This window comes from Equus caballus, chromosome X (assembly GCF_041296265.1).
Source record: "Equus caballus isolate H_3958 breed thoroughbred chromosome X, TB-T2T, whole genome shotgun sequence".
NCBI classification, from domain to species: domain Eukaryota; kingdom Metazoa; phylum Chordata; class Mammalia; order Perissodactyla; family Equidae; genus Equus; species Equus caballus.
This window is the reverse complement of record NC_091715.1, coordinates 68,028,943-68,047,110: the sequence shown is the minus strand read 5'-3', so window position 1 is coordinate 68,047,110 and position 18,168 is coordinate 68,028,943. Positions and strand designations below refer to the sequence as shown.

General features: G+C 41.5%; 1 protein-coding gene across 4 annotated transcripts in view; it reads right to left on the bottom strand.

The window, feature by feature from the left end:
• Nucleotides 1–18,168, bottom strand: part of GCNA (germ cell nuclear acidic peptidase) — a 28,539-nt gene that overhangs the window by 6,174 nt on the left and 4,197 nt on the right. For 2 of the 4 annotated variants that reach the window (XM_014728961.3, XM_070258803.1), the window contains 6 exons: nt 12,400–12,522; nt 11,668–11,714; nt 11,225–11,261; nt 4,665–4,747; nt 1,917–2,285; nt 861–936 (listed from right to left, as the gene is read on the bottom strand). In XM_014728961.3, the coding sequence (XP_014584447.1) occupies nt 861–936; nt 1,917–2,285; nt 4,665–4,686 (467 nt within the window). In that variant the 5' untranslated portion in view covers nt 4,687–4,747; nt 11,225–11,261; nt 11,668–11,714; nt 12,400–12,522. The remainder of the gene's footprint in view (nt 1–860; nt 937–1,916; nt 2,286–4,664; nt 4,748–11,224; nt 11,262–11,667; nt 11,715–12,399; nt 12,523–18,168) is intronic. The other 2 variants (XM_014728960.3, XM_023633542.2) reach the window with 1 other exon arrangement.

Genomic DNA, 18,168 nt, shown 5'->3' with positions numbered 1-18,168 from the left:
TAAAAAATAAACATACAGCCCTTCAAATATATGCCTTCTCTTCTAAGATAATTAAGACGTAAGTATATACTACTCCTGAACGCAAGTAAAAACAAAGAAAGAAAATTATGCTTACTACATAATATTTTAAGGGAAAAAGTGAGAAGTTCCTGGAATCTAAATGAGAAAACGTATTAGTTTCTTTGCTTCCTTAAAGTATTAGTATGTCTTTGGTCTAAATGACCTGCTGTTTTCAGTATCAATTATATATAGTTCAATAAAAATAAAGGAACTACAAGCAATCTATTTCACTCCAATGTTTAATACAGCTTGGAAAGTTCACAAGAGCGTATACAAGTAGTAAGAGTAACAGGTTCATTGAAAGCACAAGAAAAACCTGGCAGACAGTCTTGGCTGCCCTCCCTCCAATTCCAGCGCTTTGGAGCAGCACGTTGGCTCTGCCTTCTCACCATTTCACTGCGTTTGCTCTGGCTTAGTGCAAACCGGTGGCCATGAGGCTGTATCTAGCCTGAAAAAAAATATCTTGTTTGGCTACACGTCATTCTTTAATCTGAACTTAAGGACAAAGGAAACCTCAGAGGCCAGAGCTGCTAGGGGCAAAAGGGCTCCCGTCAGCCCTGCAGGGATTTTTGCAGAGCGCCCACACCGCCTCTGCCGGGGCCGGGAGGGGGAGCAGTGGGGCGCCTCCGCCGCCCCTGCCTCCTGCTTCTGCCCTCTCGATTCAGGGATGGAAACCTTGTCCCCCTCCCCCACCAGACTCCTTCATCCCCTTGAAGACACTCCCACGTTCCCAGTGGACTGCTTAACATGTGACAATCGTGCAATCAACTTCCGTTCAGTTGAACATGAGCAGTACATACCCAGTTCCACATTCTTCAAATTTTGCTGTGCTGGGTCTCTTCTTTGAAGGCCCACACCTTTTTTGTTTGCTAACAGCTGAAAAGATAACAGTTCATTTGTACCGTGAAAATTGGTACCATCAAGCAACTTGCAGAAAGCTAAACCCAGGAGGAGCCCCCATAGCCAAGCCCAGAGCAACACCCATAAATGGAAACTGTCTGCAGCCTGCATACTGCTCCATCAGGCAGCGTGAAAGGTTTTACCTCTGTGCGTCCCAGCTGCCAGCAGAGTAAGCTGGGTAGGATTCTGTCGTAGGCACGGAGGACTGCGTAGGTTACATGAGCATGCCATCAGAGGTTAGACTGTGGGGGCAACTGCGGCACGCGCAGTATAAGGACTGGTATGGCATAGCTCACACACATGCTCTGAGGAAAGTGGCTCATATCCTAGGCAGCACCTTCCCCCACTAAGCAAGCCAAATCTTTCCACCTTTGTCCAGCACCCATACTGCCGGCTGCTCTAGCCAGAGACATGTGTCAGTAGTGTCAATCATTCATCTATTTTAAAAAGCTATTAAACATCTAATAAGTGCCAAACACCAGCCACATCCTGGAAGAGACTAAAAGACAAGTACGAGTCTTCCCATCAAGAGGCTCCCCATCTACTGGGAGGACAGATTCAGAAACACATTGTAACACAGATATGTAAGTACTTTGGTAGAGACAGGGTCCAGGAACCTTGGGAACCCAGGAGGGAGGAGCAACTTTGACTTACAGCTTCTTAGAGAAGTGACCGCTGGCCGGGTCCTAAGGAAAATGGGATATCTTCAGGACAAGAAGTGCAGGGAGCAAGGTGGATGGAATGGTGAATACTAAGACACAGGCAGCCCCCCACCTCCCATCCCCAGAAAGACCCTTTTCACTGGGATGGCTGCCTTCCTTGGCCACCGGGAAGCTGCTGAAATGCCACAGAGCTGATAGGCAGGACAGGCAGACCTGACAAGACAGACATATCCAGGGGAAAGGGCATGGCTGGCATGCACGGTGGGACAGGTGTACTTGGTTTGATTGGCTTACCAGGTGTCACAGATACATTTTTGGTTTTATCTTTCCTTTTCCTTGGTTGTTCCATCACAAACACAGGCTCTTCATCAGCTGACAATTTTCCACCTTCAATCTCTAGGTTAGCCTCAGGATCACTCGTTGATTGGCAGAGATTTTCACCAAGATTCTGCTCACCAACACCACCAGATGAATTGCACTGGGAGACAGCAAACCCATCCATCTCTTTTTCATTTGAGGAAATTTGGGCCTGATCACACGAATCGTCTTCTATTATGATAGGGCTCTGCACCTCAATACTATCATCATCATCAATAACAAGTATCGCTGGCTCCTTGCTGCTGGGCTGTTCGCCAGTATCAGGCAGCACTTCCAGAATCTCATCTGAAATTTAAGAGACACAATCACATATAAATATACTTCCTCCAGCCCCCTTATACATCCAACTTCAGACTATTGAGCACAATTAAACAAGCCAGGAACTGACATTATGAATCACAGTTAAGAATCAGTTATTTTTGATTGTTTTCCCTCTATTATTTTTTCATTTTACTGAGGACAGTGACAGACAAAACATCAATCCAAGTCCAGTGGCAATTTTCAAGTTACATTCTCCAAGCAGCGGCACAGTGAAGGTGCTCAGTGCTTCCCAAGCACAGGTCTGCAGACTTGTATATTTTCACTGGTCCACAGAAAAATAAAAGAAATGAGAATAATAAAGTGAGGTTTCTTCCCAGCAAGTTCAATTTTTATGATTTAAAGGACTGTCCTTTATTTTGAGATTATGTCCTCACTAAACTTTTGGTGCACTTTAAGAAGTTATGGTAATAGTAGATGGTAATTACAATTTACTTTCATCATTAGACAAAAATTGGCAACTCTCTGTTAGCCACCAAAATTTAATTTTCTACCTAGTCCATAAGTGCAAAGCTCTCAGAACCACTGACGTAAGAGTGAGGAGTTCAGTCCCCATGTCAGCACTGAGAGGCCTTGGGAACATCTGGAATGTCATCGCCCTCACTGAGGGTCTCTTCATCTGGAAATAAGGGGCAGCGTGTCTAAGACCACATGCTCTCTGGAGTCTGTTCAGAGCCCAACTTCTAGGTTTCTATGATTCTGGATGTAAAAAATACAAACCACAGCACAGTCAAGATGTGAAAATATATTTATGGTGCAAAAACTCTTTATCCTAAAATTGCAGATTTGGGATAATATATTTTGAAGGTCTCATCTATTATTTGAATTAATTATCAAAGAACTTCAGATATGCAATAAAGAAAGAGAAAGGAGTGGGTGTTCCTATGATAAAAAGTCATCTTTCCTAGAAAATTTAAAGACTTCCCACCTGTAGCTGAAATTTAAAAAAAAGGGGGACACACTACATTGCCAAGGTTAGAGGCAAAGTTGGAAGCATGTGTTAAAGCTCTGGGGGCCGTTTTTTCTGTAAAATTACGTAAATTCATTACAATAACAAAAGAAATGGTGTGTGGAGAACAGTAAAGAAACGTACAAAGCCAGTCCTGCCAGAGCATTCTTCATCCCTCCCCTATTTGGATGGACGCCCACAGTTAGAGTCCACCAGTCAGAGAGGGAAGAGCGGCCTTAGTTGAAAGTTCATCCTCAAAAGACTACGGATCTTCTGATTCAAGGAGTCAGCAACAGGTGGCCTATAGTGATGCATTGGTTCCTGCTCTGTCGTTCATGCCCTACTCTAAAGCTACCTCCCTTGGGGGCTCCCTCTGCATTGTGGTCGCTTGTCATGTCATACACCCCACTCTGCACCTGGACCTCTGTCCTGCTCAGGCAATCCACTCAGAGCTAGAGAGAAGGAGGGAGAAAAGAAATTAGAGGGGACAGGTGGTGAAACAGTAGGAGACTGGGGTTCCAAGCCACCTCTCCTTTCTCTGCTGTGATATCCCAGGTTAGCTAGGAAACTCTGGCCAACAGTAGCTCTTGGGTAGTTATCAAAGTAGCCAGTATTTTAAGGGTGCCAGTACGTTAACTAGGTGCCAATGTACCATGTCCTATACCTGGTACCAAGCGAACAAAGATCAATAAAACACCATCGCTGATGCTTAAGAAACTCCCAGTCTTCCTATGTTTCACACCCACTGAGCAGGTTCTGAACTTCGAGTAGAGCTCCACACCTCCCGAAAGATTAAAAGGGCCTCTGCATCCACAGAGGCAAGGATCTGCTGTGGGCAACAGGTCCTAAGGAAAACAGGGCTCTCTAGACACTATAAAGGGAGTAGCGAAAGGCAAAGACAAACAGCTAGATGGAGAAAGCAAGGATTTCCCTGAGAAGCCACTGCCTGCCGGCCCACAACCATCACCCACCCAAGTCTCTCTCCATCAGGCTGGAAAGAATGAGCCCGTGCCTCTTACTCCTCTTTCCCCCTTTGTCACTCCCACACATAGAGGAGGAGGAAAAGAGCGGAAGGGGGAGAGCAGCCTGCACACTTCGCAGTCTCAGTTCTTGACTTTCTTCCCTCTGCTCCCTCGATGTGCTGCTAGCTAGGAAAGAACTCTGCTGAGGGGGCCGCCCACGGTCTAAGGCAGCAGGAACAGTTGCTGCCGGGTTAGGAGATTTACCAGGCAGTGTCGGGAATCCAGCACATCCACATGCAGCCCCTATGAGGAAAGAAGTGGTGGCACCCACTATTAAGAGACAGCATAGAACGTTTGTGGGCTCTTATCCTGAAATGACTGTGTGTGATGAGGCTGCAGAGCTCAGCCGCTTCTGTCAGTTAGTAGTATACTTGCCTTTGCTACTTATTTCAGACATCTTAGCTCTCTTTTCCTCAGGGAAGTATTCATCCTCCGAATCTGAGTCAATCACCACGTAGCTGAGTGATGAGACGGAAAAACAAAAGAGAGACATGAATGCAACATTCTTCTTTTCCTGGCATTTTCTTCCTTTTCTATAACGTACATGATCACTTAGAAATGCTTTGTTGCTTTGTCTCCTGCAGTAACTCTGGCCCCCTTCTTGGGAACTACTAAATCGTTATTTCTGATTTCCCACCTTTCTACTGAATCTTTCCATCTGTTTCAATACTTTCAAACGGAGGTATCTGTCAAGTACTGAGAGTGAAATGGACAGTCAGAGGATATGTAATCAAACAGTTGGGTGCAGGGGGGAAACTGATTTGGGAAACGTCTAGTCAATTGCCATTTTTCTTTATCAACGTTGAGATCCGGCTGCCTGGGAAGTGTAGAGGCCACAGATGGAGCGAGGCAGCCTTAGGGCAGGGAGGTTTCTCCTCGGCACCACTCTTTGCAGCCTGAAGCCAGCACCACCCTCTCTAATTGACAGACCACTCTGGCAGGAGTCAAACTCAGCAGTACTGCTGTGCCATGCAGGGTGCCAGTGGTGAACACCCCTCTAGGGCCCTCATTCTCGGCCAGCCCTAGTATTTGGGTCAGAGGTTCCAGAAGGTTGAAATTTGCCACCTTTCTGTATTTTCCAAACAGCGTACAATAAGTCTGATATACCTTTGTAATGAGAGAAAACTATTAAAAACAGAGGACTTGTCTGCACCTGTTACAGACGCAAATCCATTAACCCATTTCCACCATATTCACCACTTGTAAGCTGCCAAGTTGATGGGCCTTTGCTGTCCTATTGACCACTCTATCCTTAAAATTATTTTCTTGATTTCCAGGATAATGGTCTGTTTGGGTTCTTTTCTCACCTTTCCATCCATTCCTTCTCACTCACTTCTCTTTCTCAACTCATTCCCAGGGCTTATCCCCAGCCCTTTCATACCGATCCAATCAACTCCTAAGGGTTGGATAAGCATTATCTATCTGCCAGCCCAATCCATTATATTCAGCCCAACTTTCTTCCAATTTCTAGCTCCACAGCTTCAGCTTCCTTCTTGGATATCCTGTGGGTAGGGCCAATTTTTAGTCAGCACGCACAGGAATAGCCTTACCATTTATTGATGGCATCTGTTCTGACCAGTCAGGCAGCCATCCTGACTAATCCCTGTATGTACTCTTTTGGTTGTTAAATGTTTTGAATATCAACCCTGTTCTATAGGCCTCTCAATTTCAACATGCCCAAAACTGAATTCATCACCTTCCTCCCCAGATTCACCCTTCCTACGGTATCCCATATATAGAAGCCACCTGGGACCAGACCAAGATCTGCGAGCTCTCCCAGCAGGCCCCTTAAAACGGATTTTCTTTATATATTTGTTCAACATCTATCTAGTGGAAGCAGGAAGAAACCAATTTTTTCTGTTTAAAAATTGGATGCAGTAGTCCCCCCTTATCTTTGGTTTCACTTTCCACAGTTTCAGTTACCCACATCAACTGTTATCCAAAAATATTAAATGGAAACTTCCAGAAATAAGCAATTTATAAGTTTTAAATTGCACGCCGTTCTGAGTAATGTGATGAAATCTCACATCATCCCACTCTGTCCTGCTCTGGACGTGAATCGTCCCTTTGTCCAGCATGTCCCTGCTGTATATGCTACCCTCCCATTAGTTACTTGGTAGTCATCCTGGTTATCAGATCAACTATTACGATATCGCAGTGCTTGTGTTCAAGCAACCCTTATTTTATTTAATAATGGCCCGAAAGCACAAGAGTAGTGATGCCAGCAATTCGGATATGCCAAAGAGAAGCTGTAAAGTGTTTCCTTTAAGTGAAAACCTGAAAGTTTTCGACTTAATAAGGAAAGAAAAAAATTGTATGCTGAGGCTGCTAAGATGTACAGTAACTTTTATTATAGCATATTGTTATAATTGTTCTATTTTATTATTAATTATTGTTGTTAATCTCTTACTGTACCTAATTTACAAATTAAACTTTAGCATAGGTATGTATACATAGGAAAATACATAGTATATAGGGGGTTTGGTACTATCTGTGGTTTCAGGCATCCACTGGGGGTTTTGGAACATATCCCGCGGATAAGGAGGAACTACTGTACTTTGAAATGTATTATCAAATAAGGACTTTATTACGCATAATACTGAAAACAAGAATACTTCTTATGATCCTTGATAAGCCACTTAAAATGTAAATGACAGTGACGGAAATACTCTGCATCTTTGTGGTGAGGGCTACGTTACCATATACATTGGTCAGCATTCATCAAACTGTACACCTAAAAAGGGTGAATTTTGCTGTATGTAAATCATATCTCAATAAACTTGACTTTAAAAGTATAAAGAATAAAACCAATCATTTCCAGTAAACAGCTTGACACAACGCATTATTTGGTTCTATAATTTCAGCTGACTGCAACTGCTAACTTTAAGTCACGTTTCACACATTGGCGTCAGGATTGGTGGCTTACATGTTGCAAAATAATCAAGAGATAAATCAGAGCTAGCTAGAAAAAAGTTTTCCCCCTTGACAGCACTATTTGGCTTGGTGAGGGAACAGGAACGAACAATTCACATTTCTACAGTAATTCAAGGAGTCGATGTAGAAACCACAGTTACCTAGCACCACATTTCAGATTTATTCCAGTAATATTTTTCGCACCTCCTGTAGTCTGGCACCTAGACAACACCTCTTCTTCTGGCCCCGGCTAAAACAGAGGGCTCCCTAATAGGCATAGCAGTAGATAATGCTGAAAGATAGATTAGGGTCGGATCACAGAGGACTCCGCCTACTGGGCTAAACAGCTTGATATTCCTATGACAAGCAATTTGAACAGGGGATCAATATGATCAAAGCAGTGCCTCAGGGGATTAATCTGGAAGTGGGATGCAGACTGGACCAGAGGAGGAAGAGATCAGGGTGAGGAGTCCACTTAAAAACCTCTTGTACCCAAAAAAAGCTGGGAAAGCCACAAATATGTAGAGACTAACAAACATGCTACTGAACAACCAATGGATCATTGAAGAAATTATAGGAGAAATAAAAAAATATCTGGAGACAAATGAAAATAAAAGTACACCATATCAACTCACACGGGAGGCAGCAATAATGGTCCTAAGAGGGAAACTTCTAGCAATACAGGCCCACCTTAACAAACCAGAAAAATTTCAAATAAGCAATCTTACACTACACCTAACAGAATTAGAAAAAGAAGAACAAACAAAGCCCAAAGTCAGCAGGAGGGAAATAATAAAAATTAGAGCAGAAATAAATGAAGCTGAAACCAAAAAACAGTAGAAAGGATCAATGAAACAAAGAGCTGGTTCTTTGAGAAGATGCATAAAATTGACAAACTCTTAGACTCACTAAGAACAAAAGAGAGAAAGCTCAAATAAATAAAATTAGAAATGAAAGACGAGAAATACAACAGATACCACAGAAATACAAAGGATTATAAGAGAATACTATGAAAGACTACCTGCCAACAAATGGGACAATCTAGAAGAAATGGCTAAATTCTTAGACTCTTACAACCTCCCAAAACTGAATCAAGAAGAAATAGAGAAACTGAACAGAACAATCACAAGTAAAGAGATTGAAACAGTAATCAAAACCTCCCAAAAAACAAAAGTCCAGGACCAGATGGTTTCTCTGGAGAATTCTACCAAACATTCAAAGAAGATTTAATACCTATCCTTCTCAAAATATTCCAAAAAGTTAAAGAGGATGGAACACTTTCTAACACATTGTACAAGGCCAACATCACCCTAATCCCAAAGGCAGACAAGGACAACACAAAGAAGGAAAACTACAGGCCAATATCGCTGATGAACATACATGCAAAAATCCTCAGCAAAATATTAGCAAACAGAATAGAGCAATACGTCAAAAAGATTATACACTGTGATCAACTGGGATTTATACCAGCAATGCAGGGATGGTTCAACATCCGCAAATCAATCAATGTGATACACCACATTAACAAAATGAAGAATAAAAATCACATGATCATCTCAATAGATGCAAAGAAAGCATTTGACAAGATCCAATGTCATTTATGATAAAAACTCTGAATAAAATGGGTATAGAAGGAAAGTACCTCAACATAATAAACACCGTATATGACAAACCCACAGCCAACATCATACTCAATGGGGAAAAACTGAAAGCCATCCCTCTGAGAACAGGAACAAGACAAGGGTGCCCACTCTCACCACTCTTATTCAACAAAGTACTGGAGGTTTTGGCCAGAGCAATTGGGCAAGAAAAAGAAATAAAAGGAATCCAAACAGGCAAGGAAGAAGTGAAACTCTTGCTGTTTGCAGACAACACGATTTTATATACAGAAAACGCTAAAGAATCCATAGGAAAACTATTAGCAATAATTTACAACTACAGCAAAGTTGCAGGATACAAAATCAACTTACAAAAATCAGTGGCATTTCTATATTCTAAACAGAAAGAGAATGCAAGAATACAACCCCAATTACAATCGCAACGAAAAGAATAAAATATCTCGGAATAAATTTAAACAAGGAGGTGAAAGACCCATACAGTGAAAACTCTAAGACATTATCGAAAGAAGTCGACGCTGACATAAAGAAATGGAAAGATATTCCATGCACATGGATTGGAAGAATAAATATAATGAAAACGTCCATACTACCTAAAGCAATCTACAGATTCAATGCAATCCCAATCAGAATCCCAATGACATTCTTCATGGAAATAGAACAGAGAATTCTAAAATTCATATGGAGCAACAAAAGATGCTAATAGCTAAAGCAATTCTGAGAAAAAAGAACAAAGGTGGAGGCATCACAATCCTTGACTTCAAAATATACTACAAAGCTATAGTAATCAAAACAGCATGGTACTGGCATAAAAACAGACACACAGATCAATGGAACAGAACTGAAAGCCCAGAAATAAAACCACACATCTAGGGACAGCTAATCCTCAACAAAGGAGCTAAAACCATACAAGGGAGAAAGGAAACCCTCTTCAATAAATGGTACTGGGAAAACTGCACAGCCACATGCAAAAGAATGAAAGTAGACCATTACCATTCTCCATACCCAAAAATTCATTCAAAATGGATCAAAGACTTGAAGGTAAGACCTGAAACCATAACCCTCCTAGAAGAAAACACAGGCAGTACACTCTTTGACATTGGTCTTAGAAGGATCTTTTCAAATACCATGTCTACTCAGGCAAGGGAAACAAAAGAAAAAATAAACAAGTGGGACTTCATCAGACGAATGAGCTTCTGCAAGGCAAAGGAAACCAGGAACAAAACGAAAAGACAACCCACCAACTAGGAGAAAATATTTTCAAATCATATACGTGACAAGGGGTTAATCTCCAAAATATAAAAAGAACTCATACAACTCAACAACAAAAAAACAAACAACCCGATCAAAAAATGGACAAAAGATCTGAACAGACATTTTTCCAAAGAAGACATACAGATGGCCAACAGGCACATGAAAAGATGTTCAACATCACTAATCATCAGGGAAATGCAAATCAAAACTACACTAAGATACCACCTTACACCCGTAAGAACGGCTATAATCACCAAGACAAAATATAACAAATATTGGAGAGGTTGTGGAGAAAGGGAACTCTCATACACTGCTGGTGGGAATGAAAACTGGTACAGCCATTATCAAAAACAGTATAGAGATTTCTCAAAAAATTAAAAATAGAAATACCATATGACCCAGCTATCCCACTACTGGGTATTTATGCAAAGAACTTGAAATCAACAATTCAAAGAGGCTTACACACTCCTATGATTCATTGCAGCACTATTCACAATAGCCAAGACTTGGAAGCAACCCAAGTGCTCATCGACTGATGACTGGACAAAGAAGATCCGGTGTGTGTATATATATATGCAATGGAATACTACTCAGCCACAAAGACAAAAATTTGCAACATGGATGGTCCTTGACAGTATTATGCTAAGCAAAATAAGCCAGACCGAGAAAGACAAACACCGCATGATTTCACTCATATGTGGAAGATAAACTAACACACGGACAAAGAGAACAGTTTAGTGGTTACCAGAGGGGAAGGGGGTTGGGGGTGGGCATAAGGGGTAAAGGGGCACATTTATACGATGACTGAGAAACAATAACGTACAACTGAAATGTCACAATGTTATAAACTATTATGACCTAGATAAAATAGAAAATTTAAAACAGCTCTTGTACTAACACAAGAGTAAAAACTGATAAGGGCCTGAGCAGGGGAGACTGCAAGTTAAGGGATGGTTCACAGAGACATTTTGAAGAAGAAACTGACCAATTAGGTAAGGGAGTCTAGTATCTTGAATCTGGTTGTGAGATCGAACACCCATTATGACCCTGAACATGGTGTTCACAGAGGAAATGTGACGTTTATTCTTAAATCTTCTTACCCAGAACACCGTTCCTTAAAAAAAATCCAATTTCACTAATTCTCCTACTCACCTGACATTCTCTTTCTGCGTGCTCACTTTGGCCACAACTAAATCAGAGAAAGAAAGAGAGCATCAGAAAGCATCTGAAGCATGATAAAATCTGGTTACCCATGTCTTTAACTCCCTAAAACCAAAGTCCATATGTTAGAGCTGGTTAAAATTTATGGGGGACTCTTACATCCCCCATGAGACAGAGACAGGAAATAAACGTAAGGAGACCTAGAATGAAAAAGGGAAAGGAAGCAAATTAGAAAAGCAGCACAGAGAACTTCCTCTGCTCTTAACAGGAGGGAAATAAACTTCCTTTCACCCATCTAGCGAGAACCCAAGAGGGGACAAATCTAAGATCAGCTTACACCTAATGTCCCAAATCACATTTTAGCCACCTCTACAAAGGCACGGTTAAATTACACTTTAAAATGTAAATTAAGGCTTTGAGTGAACTCTACTTACGTGGCTCCAGTTCTTCATCACTGCTCGAGTCCACAGGAACAATGTAACTGCAAAAATAAAACACATCCCGTGTTAAAAGAAGGCTACTCACATCACAAGCAACCAAATGTCAAAAATCTCAAATGAAGAGATCAGAGTTTCTGAAAAGCAAAATAGTTTCAAGGGCTTATGAAATTAAGATCCCAATAGGGGAGGCGAAGAAACATTAGAAGCAACAAGCTGCTCAGTCTTTCCTGCGGAATCAAAGAGCGCGGAAGAATGGTAGTTGAGTCTCATTAGCTATCAGTGAGAAGCCTGTTTTCTGCCAAGTGATTTATTTCTATTTAAAGATATAAAAGCGAATGCTGAGAAAGCGGGCACAGGAGAAAGGACTTGAGGATAAACAGATGACAGTTACAAATCAAAGGGGCAAAAGAGCAAGGAGGACATCTTTGGGGGCTTTACTGCTTGAAGAGGACCTACTTACCGCGATTGCTATCGAGGTAGACAGACAAACGCTGAAGTCTATTTCTTGGGGAGCAATCAAAGGATGATTTCAAAGTGGGAACTGCTTCCTACAGTGAACTATGACGTTGGGGCCTCTGCTTCTCTGCCTCACAATTTGCCAGAGGCCCTAGCACTCATTCTTCCCCGTCCTCTGGCAGGCTGCTTGGCCTGTTGTTATAGCTGTGCGGTACTGCCTGAGGGGACGCCAAAGCACATTCAGCCTCGGCCTGGGATCCTTCAGCTCACCTGACAGCAGCTGACTGAATACCCCATGTCAGCTACTCATGACACAGATCCACAATCCAGCTCAGAGAAGTCACGCCGCAAGAAGCATCACTTCAGCGCTCGAGCCGGGCTACGGTCTAGGACCTAATCATAGGTAATCTTAACATTAGTTATTGTGACACAGAGCGCACAGAGGATACCAAAAGTGCAAAAGAAGATAGACATAATAGTAAGGTTTTACATATATGTATATGGTTTTACATATTTATAAAGTTTGACATATAGGGGCCGGCCCCGTGGCCGAGTGGTTAAGTTCCCGCGCTCCGCTTCGGTGGCCCAGGGTTTCACCAGTTCGGATCCTCGGCTCGGACATGGCACCACTCATCAAGCCATGCTGAGGCGGCGTCCCACATGCCACAGCAAGAAGGACCCACAGCTAACAAAATACACAACTATGTAGCCGGGGGCTTAGGAGAGAAAAAGGAAAAAACAGGAAGTTTGATATATAAAAAATTAGCCTTAACGACTTCTTGAGGACTTTTATTTTGGCCTTGAGGTTCATTACTGAACTGATCATACACTTTCAAGACACAGGTTAGTTCACCCCCTTGATTAAATCCCCTATTCATTTATTGATCACCGTACACTGGCCTTACTCAGTAATAGACTTCAGGTTGTTGGGTTATTTTTTTCTTCAGGAAAGCAAACTGTTGCTGGTTGTAAGCTTTCCTAGATATGGGTCAAAATGTGACCTTGGTTATCTTGAGACCTATTAGCAATAAATAGCACTATATACAAACTAAAACGTGATTCATACTTCATCTATCTTCTTACATACTTTTGCATTACACACACACACACATTTTTTTAAGAGGTCAGGCAAAAGGAATAAGGGATCGGAAATATGACACAAAAAGTTACGCGACAAAGAGCTCCACTCCAATCCCTAAAGACAAAATATCAAATTCCAGTTTGGATAGTAATCAACAGGAAAAGTGGTCCAAGGAAAGTGCTGAGGAAGAAATAGGTGGTCAAAAGGAGGCAGACTTTGCTAGAGACTTTTTCCAAGTAAAATTTACCACCAGGAGTACAAGTCTCTAGAAAGTATTTCAAGGCTCAATGTCACTGTTATTAGAAAATATATGCACCTAGGAAAAGCCAGTTGGCTTAACCATGACTCTATCGTGCAAGGACTAAGAAATGACATTAGAAGGCTTTGAAGATATATCAAACAAAAACCCTCAAAAACTTTAAAGGGATCCGAAGATCTCCCCTTTGAAACCAGTGCCATCAACCACAGAGATTATGTATGCTTTTATATGATTACAGAAAAACATCTAGAAGAACCAACACCAAATTCTTAATTATAACCTCAGAAGAATGGGAGGGTGTGTCTGTGTGAGGGTGGATTTTCACTTACTTTAGATGCTTCTGTAGTTTATTTTTACCACATGCCCGTATTCCCTTGGTAACTTTTGAAACTCAATAAATATGCTATAAGTAAAGATGATGAGCCCATCTGTGGTTCATTCATTCGCTGATTCAATATTTATTGAGCATCGACACTAGCCAGCCCGCTAGGTGATCCATTTGCTTTTCTGATCCGATTATTTGAAACTGAGTATAATGGTAATTTTTAAAATACAATTTTTTTGTATGTCTGTCTTGTGGTAGTAGTAACAAAACAAAGAATCTTGAGCTAAAAAAGACTAGTCAGGGGGGCGGCCTGGTGGCGTAGTGGTTAAGTTCATGTGCTCCACTTCGAAGGCCCGGAGTTTCCAGGTTCGGATCCCCGGCGTGGACCTACACACTGCTTAGCAAGCCATGCTGTGGCAGGCAGCCCACATGTAAAGTAGAGGAAGATGGGCATGGATGTTAGCTCAGGGTTGATCTTCCTCAAAAAAATAAATAAATAAAAATAAATAAATAAATAGACCAGTCAGTAGGCCATCAGAGAGTACTAACTAGGCTTTGATTGATCAATGAAGAACTAGTTCCCCAGTCTTTGCATTATGTATTTCAATAGCACTTCTGCCTTCAAACTGACAAAACTCCCTTCACTCTGTTAATGACCTTGTCTCATAAGTCACTGGGAAAATAGAAGCAATCAGACAGGAACTCCCTCATCCTCCCACCAACGAATCTATTGACCTACGTGTAACAACACCCAATTCTGCCTTCTCTATCAGTAACAAGGAACACAGTGTCCCCCAGCCCTATCCAAGGCCGAGCTCTCCCTTGTACTTTGGATCTCATCCCCCTCCAGCCTTCTCAAGGATTTTATTCCTGCGATCTCCTGTTCTGTGCTGCATTACTGTCCCCTCCCTCCTGGATCATTCATTCTACTATCCCTACACCCCATGTCTCCCAATTTTGTATTTCTACCCATGAACTCTCCACTGAAGGCCAACTGTCCACGTGAAATCTTGGACATTTACTAAGTACTTAAAACATAACATGGCCAACGCAGAATTCTTGATTTCTTCCCTCAATCCTGTTCCTATAACCAGTCTTACCCATCTCAGTCAATGACACCACCATCCACCCAGTAATGCAAACCAAAAACCTAGGAATCATCCTTGATTTCTCTCTTTCTCTCACCTCCCACATCCAATCCATCAGCAAGACCTGTTGGCTCCACCTCTAGAGTATACTTCATCTAATCTAAGACATTATTACATGTACCTCTAAGAAAAGAAAAACACTACCAAAATGATGACATGCGATCAAATGTATGACGCATCCCAATTTCAGAAATGTTAACATGCGAAAAAGTCTCAGAATTGATGAACTACAAAATATCCTATATTCATCCAAATCAATTCACCTCCACGATAAGCCACCATCACTTCTCACGACTTCTGTTTATCAGTTCTTGGGCCCTAGTTGTAAAGAACCATTTATCTCACAGGGCTATCGTGAAAATTAAACAAGATAACGTCGCCCTTCTAGAGGATACTGTACTTCCCCCCATCACAGCATTTATCACGCTATACCGTAATTGCCTGTCTACACGTTTTTCTCTCCCATCCCAGATGGTAAGCTATGCAAGGATTTGGAAGAATATCTGTTTCACACTGTTCAGTACAAAGTCCTCAGTGAATATTTGGTGAATGAGTGGATTTCAAAAAGTGGTTCTGACCCACAACTAACAATATGCAACTATGTACCGGGGGGCTTTGGGGAGAAAAAGGAAAAAAATAAAAAAATCTGAAAAAAAAAAAGTGGTTCTAAGGACCCCTTTTATTATTTTGCACCCTCCCACCTACACACCCACAGAACCTCATTTTTAAAGGATTTTGCCTACCAGATCTCACCGAGCAATAATTTTCTCCATTTAAAAGATTAATTACAGGCCAGCCTGGTGGCATAGCAGTTAAGTTCATGCACTCTGCTTCGGTGGCCCAGGGGTCACTGGTTCAGATCCCGGGCACGGACCTATGCACTGCTTATCAAGCCATGCTGTGGTGGCGTCCCACATATAAAGTAGAGGAAGATGGGCACAGATGTTAGCTCAGGGCCAGTCTTCCTCAGCAAAAAGAGGAGGATTGGTGGCAGATGATAGCTCAGGGTTAATCTTCCTCAAAAAAAAAATTAATTACACATGACCATTCATGTGAAGGCATGAGGTACAGAATCAGCCCAAAGTAAAAACAAACAAAAAAGTACCAATACTGTCTGCATTAAAGAAAATACAGCGCCCAGATCCTGACACATATGGTCCCAACTTGCAGTGAGAATGGGTGGAGAGACTGGCAGGTCATTGTCCAGCCTCAAGGGCGATCTCCAGCTAGAAGTCCAAGATCTGGTCTTCGTCTCTGTAGCTGCAGGAACTCAGGTTTCTCAATTCTTCATCAAATGCTAGAGGAGTGACTCCTGTTAACCAAATTTGCAAGGGGCTGACTAATAAACCAGAGTGCCTGTTTCCTTCTCAGGAGAACTAACGCCAACCACCTCCCCTGAGCACTCTATTTGGGGCAAGAGACTGAGGGACATGAGAGAGCTAGGATTTTACCCTGTGCAATTCCGATCACACACATATTACTTTAACTTTGTGGTTGAATGCTGCAACAAGCATCTTTGTGCATTTAATTATTTTCATAAATTGGATTTTCCTAGGATTGATTTCCAAAAGTCAAATTACTCAAAGCATGACCAATTTTATAACTCTTGGTATATTTGCTTAATCGTTTCCAAAAGGTTGTATCAGTTTACAATGTCAGCAGCATTACTAAAATAGGATTAAAATTTGCTAATTTAATGGGTAAATAATCTTTTAGTTAGCATTTCTTTTTATTACTTCTTTTTTTTTTGTTTTGGTGAGGAAGACTGGCCTTGAGCTAACATCTGTGCCAATCTTCCTCCATCTTGTATGTGGGATACCACCACAGCACAGCTCGATGAGTGGTGTGTAGGTCCGTGCCCAGGATCCAAGCCTGCAAACCCTGGGCCACTGAAGTGGAGCACGGGAACTTAACCACTGTGCCACCAGGCCAGCCCCTTATTACTTCTTAAGACATATCTCTTCCAATGTTTGCTTTCTGCCTTCTTTTGCTAAGGCCTCCCCATTTTAATGACTACCACAAAATAATGTTTACCAGAAGTTTTGTGACTGATACAAAGAACACAGAAAAGAGGAGTGAGAACGAGGAATACTTTATCCCTGTTCTACCAGTAGGCCCTCTCTCCAGAGATAAATGATGTATCTTATTTATTTTTCTCAAAAGCTCTTAAGCATAAGCACATAAGTGCACATATCTTTTTTTACAAATAGTATTATGCTATATGAATTCTTCTGCGGCTTGCAGTTTTTTATTTTAGGTCTTTTTTTTTTGAGGAAGATTAGCCCTAAGCTAACATCTGCCGCCAATCCTTTTCTTTTTGCTGAGGAAGACTGGCCCCGAGCTAACATCTGTGCCCATCTTCCTCTACTTTATACGTGGGACGCCTGCCACAGCATGGCTTGCCAAGCGGTGCCATGTCCGCACCCGGGATCCGAACTGGCGAACCCCGGGCTACCGAAGCAGAACGTGTGAACTTAACCACCGCGCCACCAGGCCGGCCCCAGTCTTTCATTTTATATACCTTGGTAGTCTTTCTATTATCAGTACGTATAGCTCATCACATTTTTTGGATGAACCATAACTGATTCAACTACATCCTTAGGACATTTAAGCTCCTTCCAAGCTTGCGCTATTACAAACAATGCTGCAATGAACATCCTTGTATGTATTTCTCTGTGTACTACTAATTAAATCATAAATCCTTCTTCCACAGAACTGAACAAAGGCCAAAACAGCCTGTATATGTCTATATATGATTAAATGAACATGAGTTACAGGGAGCAGGGACAGGGGAGAAGGGAGAAAGGAATCAAGAGAAAATAAAAGTGAATTATAAAAAGAGCATGTATATAACCACGTTTATGAGGCTTACATATATGTGAGTATATGTATAAAGAAAGTAAATAAAATTGTTCTAAAAGTAAAAGTCCTAGTAGTGGAATTACTGAGTCAAAGGACATGGGCATTTCAAATTTTGATATTGCCAGATCGCCTCCATAAAGATTCCACCAATTGATATTCCCACCATGACTACATGAAATTGCCTGTTTCCCTACAAATGTGCCACCTCTGGGTATTATCAAATTTTTTTCAATCCTTGACAATCTGATATACGAAAAATTGTATCTCACTTAAAATCTTTTCATTTCTTTAAATATAAGTAATATAATCAAAAGTTGAATAAATTTTAATGTCTGTGGTCCATTTGTATTTTTTCCGTGAGAAC